General features: G+C 35.5%; 8 protein-coding genes across 8 annotated transcripts; 4 read left to right on the forward strand and 4 right to left on the reverse strand.

Moving 5' to 3' along the window:
• Positions 1-826: 826 nt before the first annotated feature.
• On the forward strand, positions 827-3836 carry BRETT_003442 (uncharacterized protein; the record flags this gene model as incomplete). The annotated part of the gene is made up of 3 exons (XM_041281951.1): positions 827-1881; positions 1905-2818; positions 2866-3836. The coding sequence occupies 3 exons, from the start codon at positions 827-829 to the stop codon at positions 3834-3836; spliced, it is 2940 nt and encodes a 979-aa protein (XP_041139742.1).
• Positions 3837-3981: 145 nt separating this feature from the next.
• On the reverse strand, positions 3982-4251 carry BRETT_003443 (uncharacterized protein; the record flags this gene model as incomplete). The annotated part of the gene is made up of 1 exon (XM_041281952.1): positions 3982-4251. One exon carries the CDS (start codon positions 4249-4251, stop codon positions 3982-3984), a length of 270 nt encoding a protein of 89 aa, XP_041139743.1.
• Positions 4252-4689: 438 nt separating this feature from the next.
• On the reverse strand, positions 4690-5124 carry BRETT_003444 (uncharacterized protein; the record flags this gene model as incomplete). Its single annotated transcript, XM_041281953.1, has 1 exon — positions 4690-5124. The coding sequence occupies one exon, from the start codon at positions 5122-5124 to the stop codon at positions 4690-4692; it is 435 nt and encodes a 144-aa protein (XP_041139744.1).
• Positions 5125-8546: 3422 nt separating this feature from the next.
• On the forward strand, positions 8547-10172 carry BRETT_003445 (uncharacterized protein; the record flags this gene model as incomplete). The annotated part of the gene is made up of 1 exon (XM_041281954.1): positions 8547-10172. One exon carries the CDS (start codon positions 8547-8549, stop codon positions 10170-10172), a length of 1626 nt encoding a protein of 541 aa, XP_041139745.1.
• A 93-nt stretch (positions 10173-10265) lies between these two features.
• On the reverse strand, positions 10266-11447 carry BRETT_003446 (uncharacterized protein; the record flags this gene model as incomplete). The annotated part of the gene is made up of 1 exon (XM_041281955.1): positions 10266-11447. The coding sequence occupies one exon, from the start codon at positions 11445-11447 to the stop codon at positions 10266-10268; it is 1182 nt and encodes a 393-aa protein (XP_041139746.1).
• A 651-nt stretch (positions 11448-12098) lies between these two features.
• Positions 12099-16361, forward strand: BRETT_003447 (uncharacterized protein; the record flags this gene model as incomplete). The annotated part of the gene is made up of 2 exons (XM_041281956.1): positions 12099-15106; positions 15617-16361. 2 exons carry the CDS (start codon positions 12099-12101, stop codon positions 16359-16361), a joined length of 3753 nt encoding a protein of 1250 aa, XP_041139747.1.
• A 966-nt stretch (positions 16362-17327) lies between these two features.
• BRETT_003448 (uncharacterized protein) lies at positions 17328-18851 on the reverse strand (the record flags this gene model as incomplete). Its single annotated transcript, XM_041281957.1, has 1 exon — positions 17328-18851. The coding sequence occupies one exon, from the start codon at positions 18849-18851 to the stop codon at positions 17328-17330; it is 1524 nt and encodes a 507-aa protein (XP_041139748.1).
• A 1268-nt stretch (positions 18852-20119) lies between these two features.
• On the forward strand, positions 20120-21631 carry BRETT_003449 (uncharacterized protein; the record flags this gene model as incomplete). The annotated part of the gene is made up of 1 exon (XM_041281958.1): positions 20120-21631. One exon carries the CDS (start codon positions 20120-20122, stop codon positions 21629-21631), a length of 1512 nt encoding a protein of 503 aa, XP_041139749.1.
• Between the last annotated feature and the right edge of the window lie 3994 nt (positions 21632-25625).

The raw sequence follows: 25625 nt of genomic DNA on the forward strand, positions 1-25625 counted from the left end.
ACTATGATAAATACATGTGCGTTTTCATCATACTTTTTGCATTTGCAAGCATAATTTTGAACACTGAATAACCTGTTTATATATATATTATTACGGTGTACTCCGTATCTTAATCTCCAAATTTTGAAAATACATGTTCCGTCATTTTTTTTATCTTTCCCTTGAAACAAAGTTGAAAAAATTATTTCCCCTTCCAAATCAGGATACGATTCCGACAAATAACTAGATCACCGCTTAAGATTGGACTACTACTTCTTCTTCTTTTCATTTGTTAGTCATTTTGCACTCTTTCAAAACTTTCTTTCCCCCTTTAAAGCCTCCTTTCAAAGCATCTGAATAGTTCTGTGACTTAGGATGCTTGGAACGGGTCTTTGAAATAGAATATTTGTCTTTTGTCTTTTATCTTGAAGTTGTTTTCTTTTATCTATTGTCGTGGTACAAAGTTTTGAACCTTTCTCTGTTATACTTTCTTTTCAGAGGGCTTGATTTCACCATGATTTTGAAACTAATTGTTATGTAGTCATATTTTTGAACTAAAATATTCTTATTACCGTTCAAATATATTCCGCGGGAACCAAATTCTGACCACCGAAAGATATGCACCATTTCTCGTCTTCGTATCAATTTCCAAATTTGGATACGCTTCGTGTCACTTACCCAAATAAAATTTTTGAGGAAAGGTGAATAGGTGTACATATTTTGATGTTCCAAATGTATAAAAGCCGGGGAAAAATGCATTCAGAGTTGTTTATGGCTAATGTGTAACATTCATTTTTGACAACTGAATCCGTGGTAAAGTTAAAAGGCATTTTTTTTGACAAGAGAAATGGGAAATAGAAAGCTTATCATAGGGGTAGATGTTGGTGGAACGAATTCCGACTTGGTAGTTGTCGAACCGGAGAAGTTAGGTACCGAGTCAAAAGGGGTCATTGCTTGGCATAAATCTGTCACAACCCCAGATGTTTCAGTTGGTATTGAACATGCAATTACGACTGTTCTAGGGAATCCAAAATATGGCATTTCAAAAAATGAAATAATATCAATAACTATTGGTACTACACATTTCATCAATGCCGTGATTGAGAGAGATGCAAATAGACTTGAAAAAGTTGCAGTGATTAGACTTGCTGGACCATTTGGACAAAGTTTGCCTCCTTTTGGAGATTTCCCAGAAGATTTAGCTGATATTATTAATGGGTATTTTTGCAGCATTGATGGTGGTTCTCATATTGGAGGTGGTGATATAAGGAAATTGGATAAGTCTGCCTTGAGACGAGAGTGCAAAAAAATTAGAAGTCTTGGAATTACAGCTGTTGCAATTGTTGGAATATTTTCCAACATGAATGCAAGTCAGGAGAAAGAAGCAGGTGCAATTGTTTCTGAAGAAATTCCCGGTTGCGATGTTGTTCTCTCTCATACGATATCCGGAATTGGTATGGTAGAAAGGGAAAATGCCACTATTTTAAATGCCTCAATTAAGAAATTTGGACAAAAAATTATTCATTCTTTTGTTGGGGCCGCTAGAAGGCTTGGCTTGCGTTGCCCTGTGATGCTCTCTCAAAATGATGGTACTGTTCTTTCAATCAAAGGTGCTTTGGAGACACCGATTAAAACGTTTTCTTCGGGTGCCACTAACTCCATGAGAGGTGCAGCTATTTTATGCTCGGAGGATCCTGATGTTAAGCATAATAATGTTATTGTTTGTGATGTTGGAGGTACCACAACAGATGTGGGTCAAATTCTCAGTAGTGGATTTCCACGGCAATCTGCTATGTACTCATACGTTGGAGGAGTGCGCATGAATTTTTCAATGCCTCACGTTGTGTCCATTGGTCTTGGTGGAGGTTCCATAGTAAGGGGAAATGAAACAACGGCGTTACTGTTGGTCCTGACTCTACTGGAAGTGATATTGTCACCAAATCTTTAGTTTTCGGTGGTAATACAGTCACAACGACTGATGTTTCTGTGTCGATACGACAAAAGGAGTCAAATGACGGAAATTCAGGTGAGCTTATCGAAATTGGTGATCCAAATAGAGTTAAGGATAAGTTTTCTTCCAATTATTTGGAAAAATATCAGCAAGTTCTTAAAAGGCACCTTGAAAAGGTTATTGATAGAGTGAAGACGTCACGAAGGGATATACCTGTAATTTTTGTTGGTGGAGGTTCGTTCATTGCTCCAGATAAATTGGCGGGAACATCTAAAGTGATTAAACCGCCATACTCTCAGGTGGCTAATGCCATTGGTGCTGCCTTGGGAAAAATCTCTTCCTCAATTTCAGAATTTAAAACACTCAAGGGAGCAACTGACGAAGAAAAGCAAAGTGTTATCAATGAATTAATTGCAAGGGCAAAAAATGATGCTATCTTGAAGGGTGCCAGCAGCTCTTCACTTGAAGTTGTTAATATTGTTTCCGATGCAGTTCCGTATGTTGAAAACGTTTATGATTTTGAAGTCAAAGTTGTTGGTGATGTCGACTATGACAAAGCTCTTGAGTTGACAAGAAAAGCTGAGACTGAGCAAAGTCTCCCCTTCGATAATGAATTTTTGACCGTGGCCGTGTACAAGCATGCTAAAGTGTCTAGCAAAGAACAAGAGCAATTTGATTATGAAAGTTATAGACCAAAGATTGTTAACGGAATTTGGAAGCTCACTGAAACTGACATAGATTTCATTGGACGTGGAGCATATATATTGGGTTGTGGAGGAGGTGGAGATCCGCATAGTTCTGTTATTGAACTTAAAAGAATGATTAGACATGGTCATAATATTCAGATTTTGACATTGGATAAATTCTCTAGTCTTACGAGTGGAACTGGTCGGCCATTAATGTTGGTTACTTCGGATCTCCTACTATTTCTGGAGAAAGGCTTCATGCCGATGAGATCCTTGAGGCCTTGGATAGAATGGAGCAGTATGAGGGTAAAAAAACGGATGGAATATTTATGTTTGAGATAGGAGGAGGGAATGGGCTCAGTGGCCTTTGGACTGCAGCTATGAAAAATCTTCCCGTCATAGATCTTGATCTAATGGGACGTGCTTACCCAACACAGTGGCAATCACTTCCTTCTGTCTACAGCGAAAACAGAGGCTATCCATATCTTACTGTTTCTGATGGAAATGGGTTTGAATTAACAATTAACAGTGCGATAGATGATATTCAGATGGAAGATATCATGAGAGATTGTATGTATAATCGTGGTTGTCAAGGTGCATGTGTGGAACCTTCAATGGATATTGAACAGATGGAGCAGCAAACTGTTCATAATCCAGTTTCCTTGTCATGGAGAATTGGACGTGCAGCATACTTGGCTGCCTATCACTCGGATTTGGATCATCTACCTAGCTATATAATTAATTCCTCTGGCGGTTCAAAGTGCACAAAATGCATTCTGAAGGGAAAAATTGTTTCTGTCGAGAAAAAACTTAAAAGGGGGTACGGATATGGTGTTGTGGAAATCGAAAGTCTCCCGGGTGTGATCGAACTGGACAAAAAAGTAAAGAAAACTGTCATTAGAATGCCGTTTAAAAATGAGAATATTGTTGCCTATCAAGTTGAAGATAACAGGCTTATTCCTTTGTGCTCTGTCCCAGATTTGATCACCCTAGTTGATGAGGATGGAAATGCAGTAGGAACCCAAGATTATCGTTACGGTTTGATAGTCTATATCATGGTTTTTGCCGCCTCAAATAAGTGGAGAACACAAAGAGGATTACAAAATGGTGGTCCACAAGCTTTTGGTGAAGAGTTCAAGGATGTTAAATATCAGCCTATTGGAGATTATTTTGAAACATTACCTGTTTCTTTAGAGTATGAAGGGTTACATGGGAATTAGATCCAAGTTATATATCAATATGAAATTTTAGATAACAATAGATTTGTTTATTATTACTAGTAGATATCCAGTAAATATTTAGGAATAAATGATAGGACAAATGTTTCTCTAAAATGCTCGTTTGATAATTTCCTTTCAAAGATATTTAAGAAAAGCCTCCATCCCCTATTTCGCTTCTGAGAAATTTGTCACCAGTAATGTCAAAAAATTCCCACAGTTCATCCAAATTATCAATAGTCATGGATTGTTTACCCGAAATTCCTGGTAATGAGTAGAACTTAATTGCTTCAGCTTGCATGTCTACTGATTTTTCTGTTTCAGGCGTGACGGAAGATTCTTTGTCCTTTTCCATTGACGTCTCTCCTGTCATATCTTCAGCATCATTGTCCATGGATTGTTTCACAATTTCAGACATATGCTCAAAGGTATCCCGAAATATTGAACCACAATGCCAACGTTCAGCGGCTACATATAGAATACTTGAGCATGATGAAATCGTTTCATAAATCAGATTCTTTCCGTGAGGTCTCAAAATATGAAAGTTCCTATCTAGCCACACGCAGTAGAGAAATGAAATGCCAGCCACAAAGTAGCAGTGAACTGTGAGCCACATGTATCTAAACGTACGTTTCAAATACATTTTCTTATAACTGAGGCATATTGTTGAAGCACTCTCAAAAATGTATTAAACCACCTCACACAGTCTGAAGAACTGTCGACGCCAAGTTTGGATACCTCCAGGACCACCGGTCTAAGAAGTACTGTAACCGAATTGTGATATGATATTGTGGGCCAGTTGTCGGTTTCAAATGGACAGTTTACCTTCTCTTTGGTAGGAAAGTTTTGCCACCATTCATTTAATTTGTACAGAATTTGTCTTCTCGTCATATTCCAACTCTTTCGGTGTTCCCATCAAGCGTGGTGGTTTGTAAATAAAGCTAGAAAGTCTGGACTGTATTTGCCAAAGCATGACTACTTGATAAGCTATTTCCGTTTTCAGAGTCCTCTTTGGTACAGGAACATTTATATCCACATCAGAAATGCTGAATGGCCTCCCTAAGATCAATCCATTCATCCTTTCGATTCCATATGCAGACCAAAACATTCTTGATCTTAAATCGTTCATTTTGCTTTTTTGTTGTTCTGGAACACCTCTTTGGCGATGAAAATAATACTCATTTGACAGTTCTCTATGTAGTCCCAAAGCTACAGCAGCTCTGATTGCCATACCTGCAGTCTGCCAAACTGAGGATCCATCCAGAACTTTCTGAGAAAATACTGCCAACATTAGATACGCCTGAACAGTATGTATGGTTGTGTGCTCGACAATACTGCTTATCGAAACGCCTTCTCGTAAAAAGTTCTCGTGCAGCCACAAATTCCTGTTCTAAAGTCAAGAAGCTGGGTTCCAATTGCAAAAATCATGTATATAAAAATTTTTGCATTTTGGTCTGTACATCTTGCCCTTCCTTCAAACACATTACATGTTCAAACCAACATCGTGCCTCTTCCCAATCTAGAAAAGGGTACTGAATATGTATTGGGTCATGATAGGCACAAAGGTATGCTTCGGCCGCCTTTCCTGAAGGCTGAAAAAAGGGCACAAAACTACGACAAGTTGACTTATACATTTCATCAATCGGATCTAGATTAGTCACTCCCTGAGTCCGAGTACTCACATTGTCAAAAGTTCCTGATTTACAAGAAATACTACTTGCAATAGCTTTAGCTATGGAGTATGCACTGGCCTCCCAGATATAGCGTGGCTGTTCCAACTGTTATCAGCCCAGCTTGTTCTGCAAAATTATGTGTTTGAGTAACGCGTCTTACCTGAGTTTGATCCAAATCACTTTTCGTCAACTTGTTGCCTTCAACATGTTTTTTTTCTTTCCTTATATCCATCTCTTTTTGCAGTCGCTGGACCTTCTTTTCAAGTCTTTCTAAGTAGTCGCGTGAAATTTCTTGCCCTGTCGGTGGGTATATTAATGTACATTGAATTCCCAAATGCTCACAACCTGAGCAAGCTGGATATTTTCCATCACATTTTTTGCGTCGGCGTTTGCAACCGCAGCAAGCAGCCATTTGGTGTTTTGATGATCGACGATGTGTTTTTTTTTGACATGTACCTACAACTATTCACACTTCTTCTGATCTACTTTGGCGTAAATCATGAGACCTGTAATCGTTGTTTGCCGTTATTTCTCTTTCAGAGTATGATCTCCGCAGACCTGGAAGTCTAAATTTTGTTTGTCCCTCTTGAAGCGATTTCATTATCCAGTTTGAAACTGCTTATCCGGTTTCCTGTTTTTCTTTTTTAGCTGAATTAGTTCGAAGTTGGAAATAATTTAATTTTATCGACCGTTTGACGAAATCTACGATGTTTATTCAATTCAAGAGCAAAGCCGGCGGAAGAATACGATGTCTAGTGTTTTCTTTATTGTTTCCCTAAAAAGATAAGCGTAGAGTTGCGCCTGGCTCTTTTTTGGAAACTATAATTATTATCGAGACATTTTAACGATATCTTCAATGTTTTATTTTTGACTTTTCCCCCCCCCTCCTTGCGCTGCACCAATAACAATTATATTTGGTTGTTACCGCCAAATAGTGCAGAATTAACTAACCAATTTTTAAGGACAGTGTGGAAGTAAAAAAAAAAAAAATAATGAATTGTCTATTATGCAATTACTTATCGTTTTTGTTCTAGTGAAATTTCGTATTTATTACAACCTTTATCAACGATAAGTCGGTGACTTATGAGTAATATTTTTCTCTACCAGCAAAAAAAAAATTCTTGATTGGCCTGATTTAGTTGTCGCGGAAATGTTTGGAAGCTGAATAACAAAGATAAGCTTATTTAAGGTTCAAAATATAATAATGTTTATGTGCGTAATCAAGAATACGATGATGTGCTGAACAAAATAATTTTCATATTATACTATTTGTATAGGAGGCCGAAAAGCACAGCATTACATATGTGCGTATCTTACAGCTGTCAATTTCCTAAACTAGGGAAGAAGCATGATGGAATTCTAAACGTATCTGATGCAGTTACGATCAAATTAAAGAAGAAGCGTTAAAGCAAGATTATATGGTAAATTTCTTTACTACTATGGCTGTTTCTAATGTATTCTTTGAGAGTACTTTCTTAGTCCGCTACTAATATAATATTTGTTGTCTTTTTATCTTGAAGGACAAACATTCGAGCAGGCATTCTAGTTTGCATCACTGAAAATAGTTTAATAAGCATCTGTATTTATAAGCTGCTCAACCCATCTCTTTACCAATGTTCGGCTTATTCAATATTTTGGTTTCTGGCCAATTGAAAGGGGCAAATTATCTCAAGTATAATTGGAACACCGCATTCCATAGGAGAGAAAAAAAGTTATGTTTTGTGTTGTACGCTTCAAAATTGTTTAAACCCATTTAACTATATGCATGTTTAGACTCTCCCTACTTGCAGTTTAAGAGCAAACAGATTTTAATAATTTTCGTAATTACATATCATATATGCATGCTTTTTTTTAGAAATAGAAGTTCCGGAATACCCGAATTAGTTATATTCCCCAATAATAATAGTAATAACAACAGCATGAATGTTCATTAAAAAATATACTTTTCTCTTGAATTCTTGAACACTCATTTTACCACAACTCTGTTGAGTTATAGAATTCGCGGAGGAATCCGAATAACTCGTATTTGGCTCTAAAAAGGGAACCTGACCTATTTCGGCAGTAGTATTACCGCCTTTTGGGGTATATTATAAGTTATCCGAAGGATTGAAAGGCATATTGATAGAATAATGGCTTATATTAAGATATATAGCGGTGATAGTCTCTGGAGAAAGAGGTAAATAGAAATAAAAGTAATAGAAGAGTGAGAATAAATGAAGGGTACTGCAAGACCCTTTGTATATTCATACTCGAGGTAAAGTTAGAAACCATAAATATGGTTTCTAAGATATTCAAGATATAATAAAAGTGTTAAAAGTGTTTCACAAAATGTAAATATCAGTGAAATATAATAAAAGAGATAAAATAAATAACGGATAAAACAGTCCTGAGACTTGATAAGGTTTCAGATGTTTTGAAACTAAAGAAAATGTGTGAGGTAGTGTAATAATTAATCAAAGCTATCAGTGAAATATTCCAACAAATACCTTTAATTCTTATGAGCGAGGTTTTCTTGGGCATGAGCAAGGCGGGGCAGCCTTACATAGACGCGACTGTCGACGCATCTATTACGGCATATGCTCCATTTGTATACTGCTCGCTCGCTATGCTGAACTGAAATGTCTCCATTATATATGGCAGTTTCGTCCTCAAAATTGCACTTCAATGTATTATCTTAATATTGTTTCGTTAGCATATTTCATTCGGAATAAATATATGAAATTTATTTGTAGCGTATTGCATTTATTATTTATAGAATTTTGTAGGAAAACATGCTGATGTTGAAACTGTATCTGAGGTTACATTTTACAATACGCGGAAATACAATAATTACATCGGTGCACCAAGGATAAGTTCAAAAAATATTGACCGCTCGTTATCGTATTTCCCAATCGCAGTTTTTTTGCAATAATCTTGACGGTCGTAAGCAATAATGCACGCTTTGATTATCAATGAATAAATATATTTTAAAATCATTAAACTTCAAGTTTGTATAGTTCCGGGTACTGGATACCCTATATTTGAACGACTTCTTTTAAACATGAAAACGAGTGATGAATTTCGGCAGCAATTTATGCCTGATTTGGATTTAAATGGAGCTCAATTTTCGTCAGAGTGTGACAATTTGACGAGGAAGTCTGTATCCAATAATTCTGACAGTTCCGCAACTAGTACAATTATTAATACCAATGGAGAAAGAGAACGAGCCATTTTTTCTGAGATCATGGGTTTACGAACTTCTCATTATTCTAATTTGGTACCTCTGGAAGCATCTGGACTTGGACAACCGGCGATGCTTCCACATTTTCAACAGTCTTTACCAGAAACCAATACTATCAATCCGCCATCTTCTTTTTTCGGCTCACCGAGTGGGATTTTTGACAATCCATCAAATCTAGGTGAATTCCAAAATTTGACACAGCCACCTGCTAATCTTTCCGGCGGACAGTTTTCTATTCCAGGATCATTTGAATCTGATGTTAAAAGTGAAAAAGGACAAAATCGACTAGATTCGACATTTGGACTCCAGTCATTGGATGAAATCAATGAACCAATGCATAAAAAGCGGAGGATGATCATGGATAACAGCGCTGATAATATTGCTCGTAGTACAACGGATGAAAAAAACTTTTCAATCAACAAGTCAACTTTGAGTCCGAAAGAGATTCTTTTTGAAGGCAAGCATAAACTCCTAACGTTGAAATTGACGAATGAAAAGCAGGATAAATATCTTGTCGATTCCTCCGGTAATATCGTGGACTTTCGTGTTGCTGGTTCTCTTTTTGGTGGGTTTTCATATGAGGGAACTGGAGCAGGTAAGGAAAACTTTGCGAAAATACCTATTATATGCTACCGTAGAAACTACATAATTCTTGACATTTGTTTAGGAGCATCTGAATGTCCTAAATTTGTATTATTCAAGGATGGAAGCAAAAAGGAGTTGAAAAGTATAAAAGTTGAAATACAGGCAAAGTCAAGAGTTTCGAAGAATGGTATTCCGTTGGTCCTCTTTGATCCGATGATTTCGCATAACAGCAAGTTTGGAAAAGTACCAAAGACCATTATATCCGTACCTCATGCTATGGTTCAACCTTTCAAGGGAAGACATATGATCATTTTTAATAGATTTCAGTTTAAGAGTGCTACACCAACTAACAGAAAAAAGACACCCGTCAATTATTTTTATATTTCGGTCAAATTACATCTCGTTATTTCTTGCGATGGCGTTTCAAAGGGGATAGCTTATGGAGAAATGAGATCTAATGATATTTCAGTTAGGGGTAGAAGTCCTACATTTTACAACAAGCGGTATGATATTTCGATTTTAAAGGAAGTTTCGGATTTTTCTTGGGATAGTTTATATTGCATACCTTTGGTCGAACATGGGAAAATGCAGCTCCATAAAAGAGAGAAAGATGCCTCTGGTGTTAATATTACATGTATAGGAATGAGTACATCTAATAAATGTGATAACAAAAAGCTCAGGGCAAAATACAAATACATACCAATAAGTTCTTCTTATTATTTGCCTCCCATTCGGCCTTATTACTTGCCTCATAGTGCTGCACATAGGGAAGGGAAGAATGATCACCTGAACATGAGAGAATTCGCAAATGCAAGCAAATATAATTTTTTTATTAAAAAGACCAGTGATCCTGTTGTTTAAAGTTCTTACTAAGTCTTGCAGAGAAGCATAAAATATTGATTTTTATGTTCATTAATGTCATATCTATAGCAATTTCAATTTTATATGTGTAATCTAAATGCTACCCGAGCTATACACGATGTTTCCCATCTTATAAACCTGTTTCACGTTTCCATCTTTGTCAATAACACAAAGATCAGCATCGTACCCTTCCTTTAAAAAGCCTTTATGATCATCAACATGAACTGACCTTGCTGGGTGATTAGTTACACATTTCACAGCTTCTGCAAGGCTAGTATTAGTCCATTTCATCAAGTTCCTCATGCACTGTGCCTGATCTGTGACTGATCCAGCTATTGTATCAGTACCCTTCACTTTCAAAGAACGGCCTTTTTTGACCAAGTAGCGGCCTTCCCATGGGTATTCTCCATCAGGCAATCCAATTGTATTTTGTGCATCTGTGACAAGACAGCACCTATCTTTGTTGGCATTGTAGATAATATTGATGTACGTTGGGTGAATATGGACACCATCAGAAATTAAACCAAAGTATGGGCATAGCCGCTCGTCCGCCAATCCTTCCAATCCGATCGGACCAGGATTTCTATGATGTGGTTGAGGCATTGCATCAAAAATATGTGTTATCATAGTTGCGCCTCTATTGATTGCCTCCAAGCATTGTTCATATGTAGCCATTGTATGGCCAATTGAGAATATAATATTCCGTCCTGTAATTTCCGGAATAAGAGAATTAACTCCATCTAATTCGGGTGCCGCTGTAATAATCTTTATATAATTGAGGTTTTCCTCGCATCCAAATGCTGAGTAAAGGTCTTCCTTAGTCTTCGGTCTACAGAAATAATTCTCATCATGGCAGCCCTTTTTAATAGTAGAAATTATAGGACCCTCGCAATGTGAACCCAAGCTTTCAGTTCTATCCTTCTTTTCTTCTGCCTTCAAAAGCGGAAGTACATGCATACATACATCATCCGTGAATCGGATCACTGTGGGGCAAATTGATGTCGTTCCGGTTTTGATTAGCTCCTTCATACATTTGTTGTAACCCTTGGTATACTCCTCTTCGGATGAATATTCTGAGAAGTCAAATCCATAGCATCCATTTATTTGAATGTCTATAAATCCTGGGGTTAATATCAATCCATGAAGATCAATAACCTCATCAACTTTTTTGACGGCCCCCACTATCTGTCCTTTCGTTGTACAGATGTATAAATCTTTGCAACCAATTTTACCTTCGTCGCAAAGTTGACAGTTTGTAAATCTGATTATTGCCATTTTTTAATTTTTTAATTAACTGGAGATGAGCAACTACTGTTCGCTGCTATCTCTATTTCAAAAACTGAAAGGGTAAAAATTAACATAACGATTAATGTGATTATATATACTTTTTGAAAATTCTAAAAAATTGATGATTTATAGTAATTGTGGTATCGATCCTATTATTAATATCATTTTATCGCAGGCATTCTGGATCACCAATTCAAACATGGTAGTATTTTGAGGCTGTGTACTAGGTGTAGTGTAACCATTCAAGAAGTTCGTTACATCAAAAAAAAGAAGTTTTAAAGGCCTAAATGGAAATATTCCGATGATAAGTAAAAAAAAAAAAAAAAAAAAAAGTGGGAGAGAGGAAAAAACTGCCGTAAAATTAAAGGAGAGTAAAAAAAAGTTTGGATCATTTTGTGTACGCGCAGATGATTTGCTATACCTTTAGTATTCGCAACGCAGTAAATGTATTGTTTATCTTATATTTCATCGTTAATTATAGGTTTAAGAGTAAAGCAGGTAATATAATTAAGGTGGATGTGGGTGAATATGTTTATCATGTTGCAATTACATTTAACACAATACAACATTTGATAATTTTTTTAGGATACAAATTAATGACAGTAGATCGAAAACACTTTTAACAGAAACAATTTGACAATGAATGCTGATCCCACAAAGAATAATCATACTTTAACATCTTCAAATACAATATCCACAAAGGTTGAGATGGAACCTTCCGATGTGACAGATACAGTAGGAAAGATGCTGATAGCTGGTTTTGAAGGTTGCGAGTTAAAGCCTGGATCGCAGGCGGAGAAGTTGATCCGGCAATATAGAGTTCATTCATTTATCTTAGGAACTAAAAACTTTCGTAATGTTTTACAAATGAGGCAGCTTATACAATCCCTTCAAAATCTGGCTGAATCAGAACACTATGAGTATCCTTTACTTTTGGCAGTAGATCAGGAGCTTGGATGTTGCAACTCTATGTACGATGACAAATTTTTAACGCAGTTTCCCGGATCAATGGGTTTGGGTGCAACTGGAAATATGGATTTAATCTACAAAGTTGGAAGAGCTGCAGGTACGGAACTTCGATCCATTGGCTTTAACCTGTATATGGGACCGGTTCTTGATGTCGTTTCAAGCATGGCAAATCAGCTTATAGGAATACGATCGTTCGGCTTTACAGCAGAAGATGTTACAAAATGCGCAGAAGCATTTGCTAGAGGTCTTAAAAGTTCTGGTATGACTATCTGTGCTAAGCATTTTCCCGGTCTTGGATCATCGTATGTTGATAATGTTCTAGAGCTACCGATGATGCTTGATACAATGGCACAACTAAAGGCTCGCCATATCATACCTTTCAAGAAACTTATTGCTGATGGACTTGTGGATGCCATTCATGCTAGTGGTGTAGCAGTTCCAAATATTGCCCCAAATGAAATTCATGCATGCCTCTCGCCAAAGATAATTAAGGATTTACTTCGAGATGAGTGTCACTTTGATGGTCTTGCAATTTCGGAGTGCCTTGAACTCGAAGCCTTGTGCAAAAACATTGGTCTTGGACAAGGTGTAGCTTTATCTATTCTTTATGCTGGTTGTGATATAGTGATGATTTGCAATGACTTTTCTTATCAAATTGAAGCTCTGTCGGCTTTACATCAGGCGTATGTGTCTGGGAACCACAAAAGATCATTTAGCGAGGCTATAAGAAGAATAAATCATGTTTTGTCTAAATTAACTTGGCCAATACCTCATTTACTTTCAAGGAAAATGATGTCCATTCATCATACGTTGTCCGTACAGGCATATCAGAAGTCGATAACGTTGGTTCGAGATGATCAGGAGGCTATTCCAATTAGTCGCTATTTTGTGCCAGAGGAAGAGAATAACGTTCTTGTTTTGACTCCCCTTCTTACGGAAATAGATCATGCCAAGGATCATAAGTTTGATGGGGTGAAAGGAAGTGGAACAAAATTATTTCCGGAAGAAACTGTATTTAGAAGTTTTGGTGAGAGTTTGGCAAATTATGATTCTACATTGAACTACACAGTTTTGCATACGTCCTACACGGCGAACGGACTTACAAGTGCGCATGAGGCTTTAATTGATAGTTCGAAGGTTATTATACTGTTCTGTGCTGAGGCAAGTAGAAATATGTTCCAAATTGGAGTTGCGAAGTATATTAGTCTGCTCTGTGGTGGATACAGAAAACTGGATGGTTTTCTAAAGAAACCCCTTATTATCGTTGCAGTGACATCTTCATACGATTTCCTTTACCATCGTGGTATAGCCCCAACTTATTTATGCACCTTTGATTATACGGAAAGTGCTTTGAGTAACATTCCAGCTGTACTTTTTGGAGATTTAAATCCCGGAGGTAAACTTCCTGGATGTAATGATGCTGTGCAAAGAAATGGAGAGGGTATACCAAGTAGCAGCCTCATGGAGGCTGGAAATTCGAAAAATATGTCACTAAGAATGATATTAAATCAGGATGTATTACCTGACTCACTTTCTGAAAGAGAAATTAATAATAGTGAAGACAAGGTAATGTTGTCACAGTTAACCCCTGTGTATCCCCTAGAAACTACTAAAGTTACTAATGAAGAAGAACCACAAAAGCAACAAACTTTTCCTAGTAAACCTTGGCTGGTGGAGAATTTTGATATCTCTAGGGATTTTAGAAGTCTGATATTACTTTTAAAAAATTCTGGGGCTTCTGATTTGCAAAATACTGTAGATAAGGTTTTTATTGAAAGGTTAAAAAAGTTTTTGGATGAAACTAGGGCGTATTCGCATCATTTTGTGGTTCGAAATTCTACCCTAAATCTTCTGCTAGGGGTAATTTTTACGTGGGTTGATCGGAACTCCAGCAATGGAAGAATTTTATATGTGATAGTTGACAAAACTAAAAGGAGGCAATCTATAGCTAGTGTTTTGCATCAACATGCAATCACGAATCTTAAAATGGAAATGGGTTGCAAGAATATCATTTTGGGTTCTGATTTCCCTCTCTTTAATTTCTTTAAGCCCAATATCTGTGAGGAATTATATCAAAATTGGGGAGAGATAGGGATTCGTCATCAAATAAGTAGCTGTGCCTTACAGATTCTTCAATTTACCAAGTCAATGAAATGGTGGAATAGCATAAATAAGCCTATTAGGAGATATATCCTGTCGGTTCGAATGGATACTTGGCGTTTAATTGATAACTTGATCAAGCAAATGAAACTTCTGGGAATTAAGCTTTGCATTGCTGAGAATTTAAGTGATATCATCTTACTGGTCCAAGGGAGTAATATGGAAGAAGCAAACCAGTTTTCCAATTTGTCCGAACTATACATGATGGCCTTCAAATGCATTGAGGATGAGGAGAGAAGAAGAACGAAAAATACATTTGTTCTAAAGTTAGTAGCAAGCAGCAGTCAGAAGCCAATAGGATCGATTATATTGTATGATGCAAAATCCAAGTTAGTAAATTGGCTTCCTTTCCTATCTTATGTTCCGTCTAATAGTTGTGGAGTGACATTTTTAACAGGAAGTTTTGTTGATTCAGATTATGGAGATCTTAGGCCGATGTTAAAGATGGGCTTGATATGCACAGCTGTGTCGTTTGCAAAGCAGTTAAAATCTGAAATGGTTATGCTAGATGGATGTCAGTGTAATGAGATTGTGAAGCTGCAACAATGTGGATTTCAAGTATTTAGAGAATACCTTTCTATGCTAAGCTTAAAAAAAAGTTCGGAGTTTAATATTAATAATTGTTAAACGTTACATTTAGGTCCTAATTTTTATCTTATTAAATACGGTTTGACAAGAAAGTAGATTGAAAATGTAACTTCCGGGAGGGGGGGAAGAAAAAAAAAAAAAAAGATAAGCAGAATGTAACATTACGTAGGAGTCCCCATTGCTGAGAGCATTAGCACATTGTATATTCTTTAAAGTGAACTCTTTCTGAAGTACATGTTCAAGGAGAAAGGGATATTTTTCTTGCTCATGATCTACTTTCATCAACGACCGACTTTCTCTTAACATTAGATTCATACTCTACTAGTTTATGAGCGAAGTCACACACTTCATACTACGTGTGAGTAATATCAATAAGGCAAATGTAAGTATTATTAGATCTTTTTCTAGAACATAGAAGCCACTTTACTAACATTTAATAGGAGAATTGAACTATACAGCTCGCCGGAGGAGGCTTCAACTGCCGTTGCCGATCATATTGCTTCCTTAATTAGAGCATTTCACCCAACAGAAAAGCGCCCATTTATCCTTGGTCTTCCAACAGGTTCTTCGCCATTAAAGGTTTATGCAAGGCTTATTACCCTTTATCATAACAATAAGGTTGATTTCTCGAATGTTGTCAGTTTCAATATGGATGAATATTACCGTCTTCCGCCAACGGATTCTCGATCATATCATCACTTCATGTATACGAACTTTTTCAATCATGTGAATTTTAAACCAGAGAATATCAATATTCTAGATGGAATGGCGAATAGCTGGGAGATCGAATGTCAAAATTATGAAGAAAAGATCAAGTCTTATGGGAGGATTAATTTCTTCCTAGGAGGTATGGGTCCTGAGGGACATTTAGCGTTCAATGAATCTGGTTCTGATAGGACAACAAAAACAAGGCGTATCTCTCTAGTTGATTCCACAATTAAGGCCAATTCTCGTTTTTTTGAAAATGACCAGAAAAAGGTCCCAAAAGCAGCCCTTACTGTTGGTATATCAACAATTTTAGATAATTCGGATGAGGTCTGTGTTGTTGTTTTCGGAAAGAACAAGCATTGGGCTTTAATGAACACCTTGACTAGGAAACCAACTTCCGTCGTTCCATCAACATTCCTAAAGGATCACAACAATAGTGTAATTGTTGCTGATTATGCAGCAATCGATGAAGACTAGATTAGTACTTAGTCACGCATATTAATGGCATTATTTTGTTCCTGTGGAATATTTATTTCAATTTGTTGAATGGTACTTTATTACACGAGTCAAAAATTCAGAGCCTGTTCAATCATTTGCTTTTCTTATAAGCACGATCTAATCTCCTTGGATTTCTGTGTAATTTTTTAATCTTTTTTTATGAGGTGAACATGTAACCTAAGCTTTTTTATCTTATTATATTTTCTTTCCAATAAAGTTTGGTTTTCTTGCTGTCAAGTATATTCATATATAGTATCAGACATTGTTAAGTGTATTTTTCTGAGCACATTAATTGATTAATTAATTATTCTGAAGGTAATGATAAAGTTTGAAAGAAACTATAGATTGTAGTTGAATCTTTCTAGCATTCAAAAAACAATAAATTGCAGATTTATCTTACGTCTTTAGTGTCGGATTTGGCGGATTTTTAGAAATTCGAATGAGAGCACGATTTTTAAGAATTGAAGCGACACACTTGTAAAAAAGGATATCTGAGTTTTGCTAAAACGATACTACGTAACAAGTACTTCCTTTTTCTTGAAAGAGTTTAAGGAAGACAAGCTAATATATATTTTTAATTTAATATTGATTGTATTATAAGTTGACGGTATTGTCCATACTGCTATCATTATCGATTATTATTCGTGTCACTGAGTTTTGTAACTTCACACACCAGGAATCGGTATCTGGCTTGTCGACATACCATCCTTACACGAATTAATTAGCCTCATTCTAAATTCGGGTACCATTCACTAAAATGTCCCATGATTTTAATTAAGAAAAGAAATCTGCGCGCTCTAATGAAAAGTTGCTTACGATTAAATAAATATGTTTCAAAATCTTTCATTTTCCTAGCTAAGACAAATTTACGTTTTTTTTTGTCAAGAATCCAGTTCTTGAACTCCGGTATAGAAAATAAAAATAAAAACTAGGTAAATCATATAATTAAGTTCTTTCCTTGGTTGTTATAGTCTTCTGGATATTTAATTCATCAACTAATTCTTGGCTAACACCCTTTATGTCTTTCAAATCCTTCTCAATTTCTGTTGTGTTTTCAACCTTCAAATACAAAATCGGAAAAGCAACGACCAAAGAGCCAGCTAATAAACCCCATGTCGTTCCGTACATTGTTTTATACGGTTTTTCATTGAGGTCCATCGACCAAGCTATAGCCGAGCCTGCACTTTGAAGACCCTTATACCACCCTGCGTATATAGCACCCTTTCTTGCAGAATTTGTGAGTGCACCCATGATCCAGTAGGTATAACACTGCCAAATGGCATCATAAAATCCAAAGAACATGTATAAAAACATTGGACCTATATATCTTCCTTCCTTAAAATCGATAAGTGACACAGTTTGATTTCTAGTTCGGCCCTTCACCCATAGCATTCCAATTCCCCATATAACTTGCGTTAAAATAAACAATGAAACCCATCCAAAAATTCCACGTGTTCGCCTCGATAGTTTTTTCAAGTCAAGAAGAATTCCAATAACATAAGAACCCACCATTTGCATAAGCCAAAAGAGTAAGGAGTTCAAAGATCTCGTCCGAACCGTAAAGGCAATTGCGAAGTCTGACTGTTCATAGGTATAAAAGAAGTTGGATGCAAAAAACATTGGGAAAAGAAGTAAAATCCATGGTTCCTTGACCAAAAGTTTTACTAGTTCAGTCAGTTCGCTCACAATATTTGGATTCTTTTGATATATAACCTTAGTCCCATCCGTTCTCCTAACATTCTTTGTAGGAAGCATGAAGAGGGCAATAATGGCACCAAGGATTGTGAGAATAAGGAAAGCAATATAAGAACCATCAGTCACATCGCCACTTGAATTATTCATATTTTGTGCTAATGGGATCAAAGATCCAATAACTCCACCTAAATTGAATATGGCCCAAAAGATAAACATGTATGTTCCCTTCTTTGCCTCGGTAGGATAAGATATATTGCATGTGGATGTTGCTGCCCAAAGTGTGGCAGCAGTTAATCCCAACCATGCTCCGGCAAAAATTATGAAACCTTCATTTCCGGTATGCTTGTAACAAAGAAAAGAGCCAATATAAATCGAGTAGCCGGTACCACCAAAAGCAAGAGACCACCTAACACCAAATGTGTTAACAATTGTTCCAGAGAAAAATCCAACCGTTGCAAAGCAAGAGTACAATGCAATATTAGCCTTGTTTGAAAGTGTTGCAGACGACAATCCAGCACCTCCCATACCAGATAATGCGTTGAACATTCCCGGACATAAAAAGCAAACAAAAGAAACCATCAAAATCTGAGAGAGTCCACTTGAAAAGGGAAATAACTTTCCAAATGGCTTTTTGTTGTACCATTTGGCAGGATCATAGTCAGAATCATTGTTTTCTTCTTCTCTGGTACTGTCATGACTGGATGCAGAGCTAGTAACCAAATCCACATTCGTACCTGGCGGAGTTTTTGTTTCGTTTTCTTCAGTGATCGACATCTTGTAATTTGTTTATCGTCTGGTTGATAGGTAACCAAGTAAATTCTTTCCCTTACTATAACTATCGATCCATCCTTACAATCGTGAGCAAAGATTTTGATGATTGTCAGGTATATTTATACTAATTTATCGCTTGCTTATCCAATGATAGATAGGGTATATTCCTTGAGCATCCTTATTCCTATCTGAAAAAATTTATATATTGTATTGTCCTTTTCCCTAATCATAGAAATTTTCTCTTCTTTAATTTTTTTTCGCTTATCTCTACTCTGAAAAAAAAATGTAACAAACGACTAGTATACGATTATAGATGGAAACAGTACATTCACACCGAATTTTTATTATAAATCATGCGTCAAATAACGTTACATTGCAGGGAAACAACTGCCACTGGTAAGGATTTAATAATTCAAAAAAATATTTATTTTGTGGTGAAAGTATCATAGGTGTCTTTTTATTTTGTGCCGTACATTTATGCGGTTAATATCGGACAAAATTTGCTAAGAACTCACACCATTGCAAATTGCAACACTTTCTCTGATGTGAAGCTAATTGGAAATCGAAAAAGCGCTTGAAAATAATTTGTACCTTTGGATTGGAACGACTAAAAATCTCACCAATTCAAATCAAGATATTTTCATTCCCTAATTTACAGCTGCTAGTAGGCCAAAGAAGGGATGTTTCTAAAAAATGATTTGTAGTCCCATTAAATGTGGTGATTGTAACGATTAAATTTGATAAGAACAAAAGCTGGTTTCGAAATGCTCCATGTAATACGGGAAACTTGTGTAAATGTTACAGTATTTTGTAAGCTCAGTTGTGATCCCATTTCTTATCGCTAGATCAATTTTAAGTCGTGCGCAAGAAAAAAAAAAATAGCGATTGTACTGTATGAATTAAAATCAAAAAAAAAGAGGAACTAAATTTTGAGACACCTTAATTAATTACATTTTTCTGTTTATTGAATAAATGTAACCTTTATACTACTGATAAGGTTTATGCAAGAAATGATTATGATCGCTTTTAATCTGATGTCAGTGAAGTGTCGCATTACATTTTCGTTACACTGATAAAAAAAATATTACTTTTTACTCAATACTATTGCTTTAAATTTGTGGAATACAGATATTCTACTCAATTGGATATGGTTCTGTAAGTAAAAATTAGAATTTTCTATTGCTCATTATTTATAAAGTGATCGATTTAACTTCACTTGTCAATTTTCCCGTTCATCCACGGCCTTCAGAATCTCGAATATATCCCAAAGTATGTCTCATGTTCAAATAATGCAAAAGCGTATATGTGAGAAGGCCATAGAGAGTTCTGATAGCGTTTCGGAGGCGTTATTCGAAGAATCTGAATTGTCATCATGCTCTAATCCATCTTCTTCCATTGAAGATGATGCACAACCTCAAAATTCATTATCAGAAGCGCTGAAGAGCATTACGGAAAGTTTCAGTGAGAAGCATGTATCAAGTTTTGTCAACAAGCTATATGGAGAGCTCTTACAAGCCTTCACAACAAATTCTGATAGAACATTAATTAAGACGAAGGCACCCATTCCAACAACGAACGAAAAAGGTCGATTTCTCGTCATTGACTTAGGAGGTTCTACGTTTAAGGTATTTGTTGTTGACCTCTTGGGTGATTGCAAAGCTGCAATTGTTTCTGGAAAGGTTTGGAATATTGAAAATGACAAGAAGACTATCGATCGAGGATTTTTCCGATTGATGTGTGATCACATTCAAGAGTTATTAAATACTGGAACTTATTTTGATATCACACGTAAGATACCAACGGCAATTTCGTGGAGCTTCCCTGTCGTGCAAACAAGGCCAAATAATGGATGTATAAGTGACGTGACAAAGGGATATACACTAGCCGAAGACATTAAAGGTCAGGATTTGGGAATTATCTTTAGTAAGATGATGATGGTTAACAATAATGTACAACTTGAAGTTGACTCGATTGTTAACGATGCAGTTTCTGTTTATTTAGCCGGTTTGTATGTGCACAAATGTCATCTTGGCCTTGTTTTAGGAACCGGTCTCAATGCTTCTTTTCCTATAAAAAGTCATCTTTATAACAGTGAATTGTCATTCTTTGGCACATCCTTCTTGCCGTCACTAACACATAATTTGATAGATGAAACTATGTGTCCAGATGTTGCATTCATAGCCCCAGATAATTATATATCTTCCAAAAGTCCGGTTTACCAGCCTCTAGAGTACATGTGTGCTGGGAGGTATCTAGGGGAAATGTTTCGGCTTGGGTTGGTTATTGGAGCTTTAAATCGTGAAATATTTCAAGATCAGATTACGCAATTCAATCGTAATGAAATTCTTGTCACTCCATATGGTTTAAGTAGTAAAATAATCTCCGAGCTTTCAGAAGCCGATTATTCAATTGCCTGTGGTATCTTCAAGATAAAATTCGGATTGATTTTAACATCAAATGATTACACAATGATTAATAGTTTAATTGAAGTCCTTACTAATAGAGCAGCCATTATCCTATCGGCTTCTATTTTGGCATGCATGAAATTTATCTCTAAATTGTCGTCAAAAAAAGACGTAAATTTACGAGAGCAATGTCGTTTAGTATATGTGGGCTCCCTTTTACATCACTACAAGAAATATCTGACAAAGGTTCAATCAATACTTGATAGATATCATATTGATGTCGGTCTTCAAAAATTTGATATGAAACACATGGACGATTCCAGTATTATCGGTGCCGCGGTTTCTGCTGCTACGTTTGTCACTATGGAGCATATGTGAAAAGCCCTACCTCCAGAATTATGGATCGAAATGAAATGAAATTTATATTTTAATACGCTTCAATACAGGATATATGTTCTTGAATCAAGTAATAAAAAAGAGAATAAAAACCTTAAATTGAAATATAATTTTTATTTTGTATTCAAAAGAAAGGCGATCAACGATAAGCATGTGATAGGATCGTCAATTATATAAGCCCAAAATGCATATATATATTATTACCCCTTGCTGTTTGTCCGATTAAGCCTTAATTGATGCAATCAAGCCCTCTTTCTTTTTTCTACACTTTCTTTCAAAGTATTAGTGAGAAAACATATGAAAGAATTTAGGTCACATTTATAATAATTTAAAAAATTCAAATTAGTATTATTACAGCACGCCTATTCATTTCTGTACTGTTCCAGGAGAATGGACTGTGGGATTTGTTCCGAACAAGTATTTAGATTCAATAAAAAAAAAACACGTAAAGAATATTGTATGTAATTCAGAATTTGATGTAGACCGAGATTTATTGAAAGCTATCTTTATATTCCAATTACGTAAATAAGCAGCTGGTATAATATCAGTGAGTTGACCCTTAATAAATTGTTTAATTTTGTTATTCCTCTTGACCGTTTACATCATGCATATTTCATCGGTGCAGAAGTGGCAAAGAAAGTCCTTAATTATAAATAAGAAACTTTTCAACTGATGGTTTCCCAAGCTCCTTAATTTTCATTGTTTGTTTACTTATTCATCATAAAATCAACCAAGATACCTTTCTCTCAACCATCTTCAATCCTTATTAAAGACCAACACCATATAAATCAGCTTTAAATTCGTTCACCAAATTCGTATTCCAGGTTAAGTAACTCAACCAAATATTAACGCAACGCGCATGAACAACAGAATTAACACTGAGTATATCATTTACAGCACTTTTCGAAAAGATTAAATGGTCACACGCTCCTTCTTAATCATTTTTTCGGAATATATTGAGGATTCCGCTAAATATAAATTTTCTCTATGTATATGAAACCGCGGATGCTTCAGTGAATATTTATCTATCGAAATAGTATTATCCATGCTTACCCTTTGATCTGGAATTATTATTAACTGAAACATCTACGCAAATCAAAAAATAGGGACTACGAATGCATTTGAATAATAAACTGAAGTATATTAAGTATAAAACTTGGCAGTCTGATAAACAGCTTGAAGAAGCGGTTTGTTGCATTGTGATCTGTTATGCTCTGGAGCAGTTGTAATTAGTAGGAACATATTGCCTCTACTTTATGGCTTTGCACTGATTTTGTTACGACCGTGATAAATCAAAATTTTCTAATTTGGTTTACAAAAAACGTTAAGGCCGGCTTAGCCCTCCTTGATTACTGCTTGTACATGAGTTTCGGAGCGCTTGATCAAAATGATCGGACTTTATATGTTTAACAATTATTTCCATCAATACACCGTAAGGCTGGTAGTTCAATATATTTTAAAAGGGTAAAGAAAAAAATTACTGTCAACTTATTTTTCTTGTAACAATCCGCCTTGATATGTAAACATCCCCAATTTTTTGTTTACTTGTTTCGCATTTCGAACAGACGCTCCGAACAATGAATTCCTTTGTGTTTCACAACCCCCCTTTTTCACAATCATTCTAAAAAAAAAATAGGCTTAGGATTAAAAATCCAACGAACACACTTTTTTGAATCCATGAAAGGATCGTCATCCTTATAGAGTTTATCAAAATTTGGGAAAATTTTTAAATATGGTAGTGAGAGAATGTGTAATTGTATGCATTATTTCTACTGAGTAATTCTGCCCACATTTGCGTAATGTTGTTCTATTCTTAAAATATAGTGATGCTCTTTTTAAACTTGGGGATGCTCGCCATCAAGTTCGGGCTCAATTTTTAGTTATTGTTTCACATATTGTGGAGCCATTAATGTAATTCAATGCATACCTAATGATTTGCAAATAACATAAATGCAGATAAAAATGTAGGTCATGATTTACCATCAGTAAAGATGTTACAATTCCTTAACAGCCAGTGCTTTTATTCCTTTTCAATGTCATGCTTTTGCATTCATGTAAGACTTTTTTGACCAACGATTTGTGCGGTTGACCCCTAGATGACATTCTACTGTAGTTAAAATTAACGTCTGAGATTTCTTTTTTGGCCCAACGGTAGCTTACCAAATATAAACTACTAAATATTGCATTATGCCGTTTCATTATAAATTAGGTTTTTAACTTTTGTTAATTTGCTTCAAAGGAAATTTTATGAATTATTATGTGAAATACATGTTAGTTTTTTTGTAATTCACATTTTAAGTACAGTGCCAAAGAGTTATCACAATTGGTCGAAATATTTTTTATAAAAAAAGATTTAGAATTAGCTTTTCTTTTGTAAGTATTTTAAATTGTTAACGTCCAATTGTTTTTAATAGAGTGATACTAAATAGAACAGTTAGAGCTGAGTAAAAGACAAAATTTAAGCAACAATACTCTTGTCGTAATGCAACAAGGCTTTCGTTTTCTTCCGAAAGTTGTTCTAGTCAAAGGTACTGGAAACAAGGATTATGATGACGTAACAAAGAATATCTTATATGCCGATGCTTCCTTCACTTACATACAGTAGTTAAATCTGACGTTTAGTGCTAAATTGATTAGCACCATTCTCGGTGATTTTTTTCTTATTATTGGATTCCATAATTTATTACTTGTCTTTTTCTTATAACTGAGGAAGCTCGCACTTCTCCGTGAAAACTTGGTAATATTTATTTGAAGGAAGAAAAGAAAATGATAAAAGTCATCAAGGCAAGGAACAACGTTTAAAGCTACTTGAGGGTAAAGGAACTGATTAGACGGCAGACAATAATTCATCTAGTGTGTAATAGTTTTATTTAATTGGTTTAAGTGTGACTCCGATTACTTTATGAAGTTTTTGTTATAACTAGTATTGAGTGTTTTTAAGGCTAAAGAAAGGAAAAGTATAAAAGTAAAAAGAACTAAGTAAGAAGGTAAAAAGAACTGGATAAAAAATGGGAAATTGCACATATTTAAATACCTTCGATCCTTATGAGTGAGGTTTTCTTGGGCATAAACAAGGCAGGGCAGCTTTATGTAGGCGCGACTCTCGACGCATCTATTACATAGTGTTTGATTATTAATTAATTAATTATCTTTATATCTGGATTGGCTCTTACTAGTTGTCAAAGCAATGAAGCTCTCGAACAATGGAGTTCAAGTAAGTAACGATGATATTGTTATATCATCTGATTAATACGAGAACTACATTTATATAAAGTGAAGATATTCCCTTTTGTACATCATTATACATACTCTTTATTACATACTACAATAATTATCGAAATACTATATAAATCCGGTAACACTAACTTTAACACTAGTCCCTCATTGTCACTAGTAGTTAACATAATCAATAACTCATCTTGGGATCAACGCATTCGTTATTTATTCAAGTTGTATCGTTACAGGTGTTCAATGTCAGACTCTTTAATCTTCCAAATTCGTTAAACGTAGAACAAAAAAATTTAAAATTAATTCGCGCAATTAAACCGGGCAAGATGAATAACAACGGAACAGATTAATGATCATTAATAGATCGCCGAATGACCGGGTAATACATTGTTCAGAGTAAATAAGGTTATAAATTTGGGATAATTTGTTACACCGATTTTATGGTTATTTGAACAGCTGCTAAATCTCAACGCAGGGTTTCGAACGTTTGCATCACGGATTTTTTTTGGTTTAAAAGTTAAACTTTTTGTCTACAGATAAGAACTATTTATTAATTCGTTTTTAAATAGAAGGGATTGATACGCTTTTAGCAAATTTTATAGGGATGTGAAAAACCACACCAAAAAATAGTAATATAAAAATTTGAAATCAATCGGGCTTAAAAGGTGTCACAACATTCCGCAAATAGTTTCTGTCAACTTAGAAAAACCTAAAAGTATCGACGCGAAAATCAAATTTCATATTATCC

Source organism: Brettanomyces bruxellensis, chromosome 9, assembly GCF_011074885.1.
Source record: "Brettanomyces bruxellensis chromosome 9, complete sequence".
NCBI classification, from domain to species: domain Eukaryota; kingdom Fungi; phylum Ascomycota; class Pichiomycetes; order Pichiales; family Pichiaceae; genus Brettanomyces; species Brettanomyces bruxellensis.